Source organism: Puma concolor, chromosome E1, assembly GCF_028749965.1.
Source record: "Puma concolor isolate L17-30 chromosome E1, mPumCon1.1.hap2, whole genome shotgun sequence".
Classification (NCBI taxonomy): Eukaryota; Metazoa; Chordata; class Mammalia; order Carnivora; family Felidae; genus Puma; species Puma concolor.
The window spans coordinates 841,233-855,550 of record NC_141680.1 but is presented as its reverse complement, the minus strand read 5'-3'; the positions used below and the strand labels follow the sequence as shown (position 1 = coordinate 855,550).

Here is a 14,318-nt window from a genome sequence, read left to right as displayed (position 1 = left end):
GTCACGATCTCGCGGTCCGTGAGTTCGAGCCCCGCGTCGGGCTCTGGGCTGATGGCTCGGAGCCTGGAGCCTGCTTCCGATTCTGTGTCTCCCTCTCTCTCTGCCCCTCCCCCGTTCATGCTCTGTCTCTCTCTGTCCCCAAAATAAATAAATGTTGAAAAAAATTTTAAAAATATATAGGTTTGAAAAAATAATAATACAGAGTGCCCACCCCTAAAACTCCCACCAGCTCTCAGACACCACTGGATTTGGTGCCAACTCATCGCAGCCCGTGTGGCCCTCCGTGGTCTGACCCTGGCTGACCTCAACCCCATCCCCCAGCTCCAACCTCCGCCCCCAGATGGGCTCTTGTCCCCACTTCATACTTTTATTCCTACATCCGGACACTCCTCACTAGGTTTCCCACCTACTGAACTCCTACTCATCCGTCAAGACCCATCACAAGATCCCCTCTTTGGAGATGCCTTCCTCTGCCCCCTTGCTGATTCCTTCACTCCCTTCAGTTCCCAGATCTGCTTCTGTGTTTCTACCATCAAGGTCATTCACTAGCCTGCTGATTCCTGGAGGACACAAACCAGGTGCGCCTTAATCTCCCGACTACGCTAGCACACAGAACCTGGAGTACAAGAGACAGTCCCAGAACTGCCGGGCAGACAGCCACAGGGGGCAAGGTGGAGGAAGGATAAGGCAAGGTCACTCAGCTAATGCAGCAGCAGAGCCAGGATCTCAATGCCCACCTGCCCCCCCGCCCAGCCTCCTTTTAAAGGGGTTCGAGGGACGCTGACCTAGACGAACCATGGATGTAGTCGGGGCCTCTCCAGCGCTCGGTGGCCTCCCGTTGTCCTCGGGCCAGCTCTGCGGACCGGCCCCTGCTGCCCGTGTGGCATCTCGCCCTTCTCTCTCCACCCCCACCTCTGCACAAATGACTGTGGGTTCTCCGGACTCACCCATCTTCCGGCCCCCCTGGCCTGGAGCACCACTGCCCCACCCACCCCCCTCCCGCTGCCAGCACCCCCTCCTGGCCCAAGCATTTCCAGAAGTGCGCAGATGGCCTCCGGTATGGCGGGGTGATGACCATTCGCCAAGATGCAACACGACAGGTGCGAGACTGTGCTTACTGACAAACCGAGTCTCCCCAAAACCGCCTTTCCTCTAAACAGCTTCTGTGAAATATCCATCCCACAGGCTGAGGACGGTGGGCTAATCCCCCTGCCCCACCCCCTTGGGGAACAGGAGGGAGTGTAGGGCCCAGAGAGGGCAGGGACCTGCCCCAGGTCACACAGCCCCTCACTGGCACAGCCAGGGCCTCCTGACGAAGCACGTGTTGGCCTTAGGCAGCTTAAAGGTGCCCAGCGACCCTTCCCAGGCTACAAGCTGCACAAGGTTCTGGCTCAGGCCAGTCGAGTGACCCCGAATCCTGGAAGAATGCTGTCTACCTTGGAGTCCGGGTCTGAGCTGGCCCTGGAAGGTTCTGGAGACCTTCCTGAGACTTAGGATTGATTATTCAGACAGGGCCCTCCACTGGCCCCCACACAGGAGGTGTGGCCAGAGGACAGGCCCAGCCGCCAAGCTACCCCCAACCCACAAGACCTTCCCAGAATCGGACTCTCAGAGCCAAGAGGGTCCTTAACGTCCTGCAAGTTCCATGCTGACCCTCTGTACAATAGCCCTGGCAAGCAGCTGTCCAACTCCCACTTACATGCCCTGAGGGGCGGGAAGCTCACTACCACCATACAGCCCCTTCCACAGGGGCCAGCTCTGAGTGTTGGAAGTTCTCCCAGGGGCTAAGCCGGCATCCTTGTCCTGAAGCTTCCCTCCCTCGACGCACCCTCACCGTGGGGCCTACCCTAACCGCAGAGGGTGTGTTAATAGCTGAGGTCCATGCAGAACCCCAACACCAGGACCTTCTACCTACCCTGTGGCAGGCTGAGTAATGCCCCCCAAGATGTCTATGCCCTAATCTCTGGAACCTTTACAAAGGTGATCGCATTAAGGGTCTTGAGAAGGGGAGATTAGCACCCATTAACCGAGGCCCCCCATGTAATCGCCAGCATCTCTATAAGAGGGAAGCGGAGGGAGACGTGAGACACAACAGGAGAAGGCAACGTGACCACAGCTGGGGAGGCTGTGGATGCAGCCACAGGCCAAGGGACACCAGCAGCCCCCGGAGGTGACGAGGCAGGAAGGACCGTCCCCTGGAGCCCGGGAGGGCACGTGGCCCAGTGCAACCATCTGGACGCGAGGCCCCGGGCTGACAAAGGGACTCGCTTGCCCAGGGACACACAGCCACTGAACGCTAGACACACAAGTGAGTCCCGTGTCCCATGTTTTCAAGCTGCTGCGGGACTTTCAGGGCCCAGTCTTTGTGTCCAGGGAGGTGACAGTCTGGCTGTAGCTGCAAGGCCAGCATCACAATCCGTGTGGCCCATGCATTCACTCATGCACTGCTGCCTCCTCCCGGCCCCCGCGGTGCTCCAGGAAGCACCCCCAGCGAGGTGCGCAGATGTTCAAGTCCAGCAGGAACCGGTGTCTCCAGAGGCGACAGGACGTGGCACTAAGACCACCAGCTTCGGAGTCCGAGGGGCTTGAACCTACCTCTGCCACGTGCTGCCGGGACAAGTCACTTAATTTTCTGAACTTCTGTCTCCTCATTTGCAGCAGGAATAATCGGGTTTGTTATTACAACACCTCTGAGGATTCTTCACGTAAAATGCTCAGCTAACGTTACAGGTTAAGAAGTAACGATGGGAAGACGGAAGGGGACCTACGGGCAGAGGGCCCAGCTCGGGCATGGGGCATTCCGGAAATCACACGAAGCTCTCTCTGTGTCCCCAGAGAGGAGGCCAAGGAGACAGAGACAGAAGCATCGCCCTACAGGCCCTGCGGAGGCCTCACCCGCCTGCCAAGTGCCTCCTGGACCCCCACAGTGGCCCAAGAGCGGGGAGACTGGGGCCCAGAGGGGACGAGGCTGCCGCCTACGGCCACCGGAGGTACAGGAGCTCAGCCAGAGTGGGAACCTGGCCTGCAGTCTGCCAGCAAGGCCCCAAGTCCCAGGGCACGTGCCCGCCCAGGGCTCCCAGCGGCCCCTCACCTGTCCTGGCTGCTGCACGGCTCCTGGAGGCAAGGGCGCTGCAGTCCATGCACCACACGGGCCTCGAACAGAAATTTGGGGGCCCAGAAGCCCAGAGCTCCAGTCACAAAGGCGATGGCAGTCACCCCAAGGGTGGACCACACAAAGCTCCAGCTGCAAGAGAAAGCGCCCTGGCTGACACCCCCAGAAAGGGCTGTGGCCGCAGGGCCCCTCTGCTCCTGTCACTGCCCTCCCAGCTCACCCTCCCCACCACAGCCCCCGCCACACCCCCATTCTCGCTGGGCCTTCCCCCCTCCTCTCTGCAGGACCAGCTCTCCCCGTCCAGGAAGGCCCAAACCCAACAGCACGTTCTCCAGGAAGCCGCCCCCTGCCCCCACCTTCCTCCCAGCGCCCCCCCCCCCCGCCAGTCGCATGGCTCTGTATCAAAGAGAGCCGGGGCCTGTCCGCACCCCACATTCCAGTAAGTCATGAGGCCGGGAGTGCAGTTGACTGGGGCCGCCTCCCCGCCCATGCCTGGAACAGAAAGAGGATGGACGCACTCCCACGAGGTTTGCAGAGGTGAGTGATTAACTCCCAGCATCCTCCCGGCAACCCCGGGGAGAATTATGTCCACTGAATAAATGAGGGGAGTGAGGTTCCAAGTCTCAGGTCACTCGGGGATAAGGCCCTGGCAGAGCTCACTCTGCCTCCCTCCCTCCCTTCCGGTCCCCATTCCGTCACAGGCAGGCAGGCAGGCGCAGGGGGCCTCCAACTGAGGGAGGGGCACCTCAGTTGGTGACTGGGAGCTCAGAGGAGGAAGAAGGCTGTGAACACTGGGACAGTCACGGAGGGCTCCCTGGAGGCGGAGAGAGGCAGGTCAGCAATGCCGGGGCAGACAGGGTTTTTGGTGACATGCAGGGGGGAGCAGGGACACTCACTTCCTCCCCAGGTATCTGACGTCCTCCCACCAGCTGCTCCTCGGGCCCCCCGTGGCCACCTCCTCCTGCTTCTCAGCAGCTCCCCGGGGAGGGTCTGGAACCAGCACAATAAGCAGGACCAAGGCTACAGCTTCCAGGCAGGGCATGACCTGGGCACGGAGGACCCAGGATCTCAGGGCCACACATACACCCCTGCGACCCAGGAGATCCTGCACGTGGCTGAACCATGTGGCCCAGGCTCCGGGAGGCTCTGTGCCCTGGGAGGGGTGGGGCAGGGGGCTCATTTCCTGACTGCCCCTCACCCCTCACCCCTAGGAATGCAGCCTCTCTGGGGAGTAGGGTCCCCCTGGGACTTCCCTCCATACGGTCTGTTCAGTGATTGCTCTCTTGGGGTCCGTGAGCCCACGTGGCTGAGGACTGGCACCGACTGGGGTTCTCACCACCTCCACCTGCCAGGCCACTTCTGCCCTGGGATGTCCCCACCCTTGTCTGTCCACCTCTGAGATTCCAGGAGGCGGCACGTACTGCCCCCGCTTTGCAAGCCACTTGCTTGAGCTCACGGCCTGAGCAGACCCAGCAGCCAGCATCTGAATCCAGGGCCGTGACCTCCACAGTTCACGTTCTGTCAAACGTCTGAAGCTGCCAACGTCTGACCACCCCCCACGGCGCCAGCTACCGTGCCAAGTGGCGAAGGCCACTGGAGGCTGGAAAGTCCCTGCCTGCCCAGGGGGATCAGAGGAAGAACAGGAGGCTGGACTCACTCGGAGGGCCCAGCGCCAGTTCCCGGTCAGCTGCAACACGGCCGAGCCCAGCATGTAGCCCAGACCACTGCGGCAGAGGATGGACAAGGGGGTGGGCGGTGAGGGGGGGTGGGACGGGGCAGTGGGGGGGAGGGGAACGGGAGTGAGGGGGGAAGGGCAAGGGGATGGGCAGTGGGGGAGGCCCAGCCTGAGCCCAAGGCTGCAAGGCCAGCCTGAGCTGGGGCGCCCCACCCCAAGGGGCCGGCTCTCTGCTGCTCACAGCCCTGTCACAGGAAAAGTGAGCCACATGAGGCCCAGATGTCCACTGCCCTTGGTCAAGTCACCGGTGACCTCTGGCTTCAGGCCCGTCTCCAGCACCACTGCCCCTGCCTCCCTATCCAAGGACCCAAGGCTCAGCCCTGCCTGAGTCAGGCAATGCCAGGAAACCTGGCTCAGAGCTCTTGGGCCCGACTGCAAATCCACTCTGACCTCCCCCACCCAGGGGAGCCCGCCCCGGCCCCACACGCTTCCCCAGGCAGGCCTTCCCAAGCGTCCTACGGGGTAGGAGGCATCTTTATTCCCTCGAACCCTCAACACAGCCCATCAGCCAGTGTTCTTGCCCCCCCCCCTTTACAGATGAAGAAACTGAGGCCCAGGGTGCTAAAGGGACAAAGCGAGGAAGGAGCCCTCCTGGTCTGATGCCCTCCTACCCCAGCCCAGACTATTCTGGCTCCTTTGGGCCTCAGTTTACCGCCTGGGGGAGCGGGTCCGGGGTGGCACCAACCTTCCGACAGGGATAAAGATGTAGAAGATGGCCAGCACCCGGGTCCGCTGGTCCCTCACAAAGAGGTCGCCCAGAATGGTGGGCGCGATGGTGGAGTAGCTGGCCGAGCCGGTGCCCACGACTCCCCGGGACAGGAAGAACAGCCAGGAATACTGGGCAGGCAGGCACAAGACCCCAGTGAACCCCAAGATCACCCTCGGGGTGAGGGACCTGAGTGAGTGTCAGAGGCCCCAGGTCCTGGTGACAGGAGCCCCCCCCCCCCCCTCCGGGGTGGAGGAGGGGATCTGGGCTCACAGATGCCTGGCTACCCGCCCAGCCCAGGTCCCCACATCACACGGGTGCCCCCTGCTGGCGCCTGCAGCCACTGCCTCCCCACCCACTCTCCCACCGCCCAGGGGAGCCCTCTTTCTTGGCCGTGCCTTTGCCAGCCAGGCATGGGCCCCCAGACGGTGGCTGTCACCTCCACCCGCCCCCCACAGGCAGCAGCGGGAGGTGCAGGAGAGGAAGTCTCCCGCTGAGAGAGTCTAAGGGGGTCCTCTCTCGGCCCTGGATGGCGCCCCTGCAGCCAGCCTGGAGCCCACCCATGTTTTAACGGGAAGGAGCAGGTGGTGGGAGCAGGGGGCAGATCCAGGGCGCCTTGCAGGGAGGAGGGCACCCACCTGGGGGGAAATGAAGGAGCTGGAGAGGCCCGCCCCTGACCAGAGCAGGATCCCAATGCTCAGCGTAGCTTTGCGGCTGTGTCGGTCGCCCAGGTAGCCAAACACAGGTGCAGACAGCAGCAGGCAACCTATGAAGACTGGAGGGGACAGGCCGGGGCCTCATGCATTCCCCCGTGGTGGTGGGCGCGCAGACGGGCCTCCGGGCCCGCAGAAGAGGCCTGGCTCAGGTGCCGCAAAGCTGGCACCCTGGCAGTGGGTGGAGGCCACACGACCCACGGCCCCGAGTCAGGGGAACTGAGAAGGGGGTGGAGGGAGCTGGGCCGGCTCAAACCCCGGCTCTGCTGCAGGCTCGCTGTGCAGCCTGGGGTTACTAACTCCACCCCTCTGAGCGTCCCCGAGCCGCCAGCGCTCGGTGCACGCCAGGCCCCGCGTCTCTGCGGAGCTGTCCGTCCCCTTGCCTGGCTGGGCCAGGTCCGATTTTGCCGTCACACCCCTGCTGGGGGCGGGAGGCAAGGGAGGCCTGCCCGGGCCTGCGGTGCAGACCTGCAGGGTTTAGAATGAGTGCAGTCGTTCCCGGAGGCTGGAAAAAGGCCTGGTTTTCCTAAGCAGGAAGAACATTCCCCTGACACCGTCAGTTGTATTTGTTCCATTTTTTTAAAGTAAACCCTTCTGAATTGGGAGACTGGGTTAACGAACGCGTTTGCTACTCTGTGAAGGCAAAGAAACTGCCGCGTTTTCGCACGACTCTGCACCCTCGCCGCTCGAGTCCCTCACCTGAAACCGTCTCCACCCTCCGGGGGGGGGGGGGGCGTGTCCGCGGCCGCAGGTGAGCGCGGCGTCCGGACCCGCCTCCGCCCGAGGCCCCGCCCCACACCTGGGTCCGCATTCGCTGAGCGCTCATGATCGACATTGCCTGAGCCTAATGAGCGTCCAGACTCGTCCCAGCCCCTCCCACTCCGCCCCACCCGCTCTGGTATTGGGTGGAGCCGTGCGCGGTTGCAGAAATTAGGCCAGTTTTGACCTACAAAAAATAAGGCAATTTAAAATGGTTCGACCTAATACTCCACAGAGAATGGTCTTTGGTGCCAGGGACATTTAGAATTTTAATAGCTACCTCCAAAATAGGCCTCCAAAAAAGGCTGTATCCGTTTACACTCGTGCAGAAGCGCGTATCTCAGCTCCCTTGATATGATCAGTCACTTTGTTCCTCTTAATGGTTGAGGCACAGACGGTGTCTCGCTGATGTTTTAATCTGCATTGTCCTTATGTCAGTTCCTGTGCTCACACCTTCTGCCCATTTCTCTCTTGGGCCCTTGTGGGAATTGCAAATAATTTCTCCCAGGCCTTTACGTTTAAGGATTTAAAATGCAAATTCTGGGCTCACATCCTGACCCAATGACTGCTTAGCTGTGTGACCTTGGGCAAATTCCTTAACTCTTCTGTGCCCCTCGAATCAACTATATAATGAGATAGCATTGTGCTTCCTGTAGAAGGTTATCGAGAAGATTCAATGAAGTTAAGCATATAAAAAAGGCAGTGACTAGCTTTATGTTAATGCCTAATAAATGTCATCCATTGTTGTTACTAACTGCATTTATGGTTTCAATCATGTCGAGTTTACCTTCTTTACCTTGGTGTCCTCAAATGTGTCAATACTCCCGGTGTGGTGTTTCTTGTCTCCTTAATGCATCTCTTCTCTACCCAAAGGTTATAAAAATACTTCCCCAAAAGTTCTAATACTTTTATGAGATTCGGGGCAGGGATCCTTTATAAGATCTAAACACCTTAAACCCACAGATGCCCTGAAATGGAGAACCTTGCCCCCAAAGGAAGGCACACTCACACACACACACACACACACACACACTCCTTTGCTCCTATAGCATCCAATGACTTCTGTGACAAATGGGAGCGATAAAAGAGCAGCGGGTTAAGAGAAGGACTCCACAGGAAGCTGCCTGGATTTGATCCCAGCTGTGTGACCTTCAGCAAGCCCCATAGCCTCTCTGTGCCTCAGGTTCGGCATGCATAAAATGGGCATAATAACAATACCTGCGTCGTGGGTTTGTTGTAAAGATTAAATGAGTTAATATCACAAAACACTTGAGATAGTGTTGGGCACATGGTAAAGGCCACATCATTAAATGTTATTAATCAACGAACTAACTCCAAGAGCCAGTCTGTCCCTTTGGAAGGGGGGGGGTCTGACCACTGCTAACCCCCACCCTCTGCCCCACTCTTACAGCTCAGCCACGGCTGAGTCAGGGGCTCCCTCCCTTCTGCAGACACAGGGTGGGTCTCAGGCCATTTCACGACAACCCAGAAAAAGGCGAAGACTCACCCGAGGTCACCGGAGACAGCCTGGTCATCTGGTCATCAACCTCACTGCCTTCTCCACATACCCTTTGGGCTGCTTCTGCAGAGTTGAGCCTCCCTTCACACACACCCAGGCACACGCACATCCTCTCTACACACTCACACACATACACACACGTACTTTCTCTCTCTCTCTCTCTCTCTCTCTCTGCCCCTCTCCCTCACCTGCACAAACTCCTTCCATGACATCTCATTTATCACCGCTTTGTAGTAATAATCCTGTTCACCAGGGAGAGGACCAGGGGGGCAAATATCGACTCACCTCCCATTATCTGTTTAACCTAGAAGTTGCAGGTATCGAGCTGAGATGGTCTCGCTTTGGCTACAGAAATGACTGGAGACCAGCACCGGCCTCAGCCCTGAGTCAAGAGCAGTCAGAACGGACCTGGGACGTACACGGTGGCCTGCTAACTCTTTTCCTCCGGTGCCTTTTAAAGACGTTTGTAGAACTATGTACCCCTTCATGCGTTTTCAGCCAACATTTACAACGTTCTCATCCTAAGTTTAAATAATTGCTAAGGATGTGATTTCCATCGTTATTGTATTTTTTTACACGATATTTTCATCTAAACCCTTGGGGCCACAGAGGTGTTCATTGCATTCGTGGGAAACGTCTGCCATCTACGGACATCGCTTTAATGAGCAAACCAGTCTTTATTCGCCGAATCGATCCAACAAATCAGGATGATTGCCTGTGAGAAAGATACTAAGTATTCAAAGATATCTGAAATAAATGTGTTGACACCCATCCCTGAGACAACATCTTGCTTCTGAATGCTAAATTGGAGATAAATAGTAGACTGTCACGCCAGCAGGAAGACAGACAAGGCTTGGCACTTGGCCACGGGTCTGTGGCCTGGAGGAAACACCCCCAGTGGGTTTGTACTGACACCCTCTCTGCTATGCTCCCACAGCCTCGCACGGGAGCCCAGCATCTGTGAAGGGTCCCGTCTGCATGGCACCCTGGAGGCTTCCACACCCCAGGGCTGGGCGTGGGAGAAACACAGAATAGGGAAGAGGGACATTTTCCTGCTTGGAGGGGTGAGGTGGGAAAGAGGAGCCAGGAGCTTTCTCTCAGGCAGGTCCATTTTAGGAAAGAAAAACACAGGCTTGAGGGTCTGTAAGCGGATTCTCTCCCCACTCTGCCCGTGTAGCCCCTGAAAGGTTTTTGTGTATCCCCAGGGGTCCCACTTGTCGCGAGACTGTTGGGGGAAGGAGGGTCCACAGAGAGGGGCACACGGGTGCCGGTTACATGTTGGGTGTGTGCACACGTGCGTATCCGGTGTCGTGACAGTGAGTGTGCCCATGGGGGCACGTGTGTGTCACCGTGGATGGAAGGTGTGGCTGGTCCCCACCGCTGGACTGTAGGCCCCGTGGGCCCAAACCCCATCTGAACACATGTGGGAAGTACGTCTGTCTGTCTGTCTGTCTGTCTGAGTTCCGGGGGCCAGATTCTTCCGGCCCACAGGGGAAAGCACGTGTCGGGATTTCTCAACCCCAGCCCGGCTCTCGCCCCGGCCGGGCTACATAGGCACAAGAGAGCACGCCACAGTCATGATCTGAAGCTCAGGGGCCTTCTCCAGCCGTCCTCCCCGCTCCTGCAGTGTCTGCACTCAAAGCCGAAGTCCCTGCTCAGGCACCGGGCCGACCTTCTCCCTTCTCCTACCCACACTGCCCTCACGCCCAGCACCACTTTTCCTCAGCGTCCCCTCCTCTGTGCCGGGGGGACTCAGCGGGGCTCAGCCTGGCCCCCATTTCCCAGCAGCTGGAACTAGGCCCCTCCCCAGCATGAGCCCAGGGCCCCAGCTCCACCAGGGACTCAGCCCTTACCTGTCTGAAGCAAACCAGCACAGCTATCACTGATCTCAAAAAACTTCTGTACGTCCAGCAGCACTCCTGTGGACAGACGGACAGCGCTCAGGAAATGGGGAGTGGCCCACAGGGCTTCTAAGGGCAGCTGCCCCTGCGCCTGGGACAGGGCCCCAGCGGGCCAGCACAGGGGGTGACTCGGGGCCCACGGTTCTCTTCCTCTCTGTCCCACACGCACGTACAACCACACGCGCACACAGATAGGGGAGCACGTCCACGCGCCCGGGAGCACGTATCGCAGAGGCCCAAGTGTGTGTACGCATTCTGACACATATCGTACACCCCGGGACACAGACGCACGCGCACACTGACACGTGCACAGAGAGGGGCCCACGTGTCCCACACACGTGTGCCAACCTGCCACCATCGTCAGAGTGACGGGAGGCTCCCCGCGGCTGCACAGCTGCTCGCTCAGACTACCGGTGGGTATTTTTGTTCCTGTTTTGTTTCCTTTTAATTTGTAGAGAGAAAAAGAGCGCGCAAGCAGGGGAGGGGGCAGAGGGAGAGAGAATCGAGGGCAGGCTCCAGGCTCAGCACAGAGCCAGACGCGGGGTTCGATCCCACGACCCCGGGCTCACCACCTGAGCTGAGAATCAAGAGTCAGACGCTCAGACGACTGAGCCACCCGGGCCCCCCTAGACCACGGTGTTAATGGAAGTTCCTGGGACTGCAAGGCCGCAGCCCTGCTCGGGTACGCGCACCCATGCGTGAGCATAGGCGTGCAGAGACACATGTGCACACGCGTGTTCTTCCAGACGCACGAGCAGACAGTCACGACAGTGCATGTGAGCGCTTCAGAGACAGGCCCCACTTAGGTCCGACCTCGGCCCGCCTCCCTGAGGGTGGCAGGCCCTCCAGGGTCTTCCTAGGCCAAGGCCGGTGCCATGGGCACTCGGCTCAACCCAGAGGGAGGAGACGACCCGACACCAGGCTCCGATCCCCGAAAGCACAACTTCAGGAAGAGGTCGTCCAAGCGGAGGCGCCTGGTCGTCCGAGCTGTGAGGCCCTGGCCAAGTCCTTAGAAAGAAAAGCAATCGTCGTTCTCATTGGATTATGAGGTGGCCGAGGCCCAGGCCCCCGAGCGGGGCCCCGCGCTTGTTCCCTGAGAGGCAGGGACTGTCACTGTCCCCCCGACACGGATGAGGCACCCTCCCACCAAGTGCTGCCTGCAGAAGCGGCCACGCGGTGGGGAGGAAAGCCGCACACCCACACGGCTGAGGCCCGTCAGCAGGTAAAGAAAGACCAAAGAACCAGACAAGAGAAGAGATTTTTGTGAAGACATTTGCTTTGGCCCCAGATGCACAGCATCTGGGCATGCCACGCTGTATGTGTTTCCTTCCTTTTAATATCTTTTTTTTTTTTTAAGTTTATTTACTGGTATTTTGAGAGCGAGAGAGCGTGCCAGCTGGGGACAGTCAGAGAGAAAGGGAGAGAGAGGATCCCAAGCGGGCTCCGGGCTGCCAGCGTAGAGCCCGACCCGGGGCTCGAACTCATGAACTGTGAGATCATGACCTGAGCCCAAACAAGAGTCTGACGTTCAACTGACTGAGCCACCCAAGCGGCCCCTCTTTTTCCCCCTTCTTAGTATTTTTAATTACGTGAATAAGACGTATTCATTGGAGAGAAAAACACTAATAAGTCAATAACTACACGAAAATTCTGTAGGATCACACTGGTCTCCATCTTCCGGGGTGAGGACTGAGCCCTAGTTTGGGATCCTCCGGGCCTGCTTTTCACCTTTAGGCCGTCTTCCCCCAGGGCATCTGGCTGCCTTGAAAACCTCCTACCCCCCAGCAGCCCCGGGCACCTCTCCGCATGGTTTCACTTCTCCAGGCCTCCTCCGTCCGGTCCCTGAGGCCAGAGGAAGTGCCCACTAGGAAGGGGCTCCCCAGCCTGCAGGCCTGCAGGACTCCACACCGGTGACTGACCCGCCCCCAGGCCCTGCACCCCTGCCCGGCCTCGGGCCCTCCACCCAAACCCTCAGCCCCCTTAGCCCCGGACTGGCCCCCTGTCTTGTTTGCACCAATCTGAGTATCTGAGCATAGTCCCCCCCGCACCCGACCCAAAAAATCATCCGTGGCTCCCCATTGCCTCAGCAGAAAGCCCCAGCTCCCAGCCTGGCAACCAAGGAGCCGTGATCTGGCAACAAGACTCTTTTAGAACAGTTCCCCGTGCTCCGCTCGTCAGCTCTGACCACACCACACACTTCCGCCCCGTGGGCCTTGGCCCACGCTGACCCTTCACCCAACGCCCCCCCCCCCCAACCCGCCGGCTCCCTGTCTTGCCGATCTGCTCGTCCTTCAAGACCCAACCCGAGTGCCCCCTCCTCTGGGTCCCGCCGGAGCCCTCAGTCACCATCCTGGGGACACCCCGCTGATGTCCCTCCTGCCCTGTCCTGTGCTGCCGTGTCCTGTGATCCTCCGAGCTCCGCCCCCTAAGCCCCCCAAGCTGGCCTGTGAGTTCCTCTGCCTTGCAGGAGTCCCGGTGATGAGCTCCCCCCTCTGCCCCTCGAGGTGGCCATTCCGGAGCTCAGGAACCACCAGGTGGACCCCTCCCCGGGTCTCCAAGCCTGTAGTTAATGTTCCTTCAGCCAGTCGTGAATGAGTCCGTGATGCAGAGAGAAAAGGTTAAATCTCGAAGAATAAAGGAATGAATGAGTCGGTGAATGTGCCAGTAACAGGCAGAACAGGGTAGCCCCGGGGCCTCCAGGAAGGAAGTCAGAAAGTGCAAGGTTTGCACACAGCCCGCTGGCCCAGAAACCCGGCTATTCTGGGCCAGGCTGCCGGCCTGCCGTCCACACCCTCACGGGGCACCCCCAGAGCCTCCGGGCCTTTGCCCTGCTGCCCTCACCCACCCACTGCCTCCCTGCACCCACAGCTGTGTGCATACACCCCGTTTGGGGCTGAATTGGGAACTCGATGCCTCCTTCCCCGGTTCGGGCCTGGCTGAAACCGCCCGCCCCCCCTCCAGGGGTGAGAGCGGCTGGGACGTCTCCACAAGAAGACAGTTTGCTCGGCGGTGGGTGCCGTGCGTTCACAGCGCCAGCAGGTGGCCGGGAGCCATGAGTGACAGCAGGTGCAGCCCGGGACGCCCTCCCCCCCTCACCTGGGATGATGAACCAGTGCATGTAGTTCAGGAGGTTGACATAGCACAGCACCGCGGCGGCCGCGTGAGCTCTCCAGAGGGGCAGGCTCCAGGGGGTGGATGTGGTCCGAGGGGGGCACTGTCCCAAGCCCGAGGCCCCGGGGAGACCGCCTGGCCCCGGGGACGGCCCCTGAGGCCCCTCCGGCCCGGGCTCCCCGCACTCCGCGGACATGCCCCCAGCCTCACCCGCCTGTAGCTCCTGTCCCGGGACGAAGGCGCATCAGCTCTGCACCGACTCACTTCCTGTGGTTTCCCAGCGTCCTGACCTCAGAACAGCAGCCCCAACTGCACAGGTTCCTCCTGGGCCCACTGCGGCCTCGCTGGCGAGGTTTCACCACCCCAGACTCTGAGGCCCGCGAGGGACCCACCCTGGGGGACGGGACGTTATGGTCCCTTGACCCGGCCTGCAGCTTCGGTGGCCGCAGTGAGGAAGTGAGATGGGACAGGAAATGAGAGGGCTCTCCAAAAGAGGGTCTGGCTGCCCAGACAAGACACGGGCTGTCAGTGCGGGAGGTGAACGGGGTCACATCAGGAAGGCTGGGTACCGGCCAGGCGAGAAGCCCCAGCAGGACTGTGCACGAGGCCACCACCTGCTCCGGGCTGGTGCCCCACCTGGAGAAACGAAGGTGGCGGAGGGGCGCGTACAGGAGGGCAGCCTGTATCTGTCGTAGATACAAAACCCAGGGGGACGTTGTGATGAGGGGCGAGATATCAGCAGGGTCTCAAAGCGTCTCTTTA

General features: G+C 59.8%; 1 protein-coding gene across 10 annotated transcripts in view; it reads right to left on the bottom strand.

The window, feature by feature from the left end:
- SPNS3 (SPNS lysolipid transporter 3, sphingosine-1-phosphate (putative)) overlaps positions 1-13,997 on the bottom strand; it is a 35,411-nt gene extending 21,414 nt beyond the window's left edge. For 3 of the 10 annotated variants that reach the window (XM_086685630.1, XM_086685636.1, XM_086685638.1), the window contains exons 1-7: positions 13,542-13,997; positions 10,398-10,463; positions 6,192-6,328; positions 5,533-5,684; positions 4,770-4,836; positions 4,009-4,157; positions 3,092-3,244 (exon numbers count right to left, since the gene is read on the bottom strand). In XM_086685630.1, the coding sequence (XP_086541756.1) occupies positions 3,092-3,244; positions 4,009-4,157; positions 4,770-4,836; positions 5,533-5,684; positions 6,192-6,328; positions 10,398-10,463; positions 13,542-13,752 (935 nt within the window). In that variant the 5' untranslated portion in view covers positions 13,753-13,997. The other 7 variants (XM_086685639.1, XM_086685640.1, XM_086685632.1 and 4 more) reach the window with 6 other exon arrangements.
- Between the last annotated feature and the right edge of the window lie 321 nt (positions 13,998-14,318).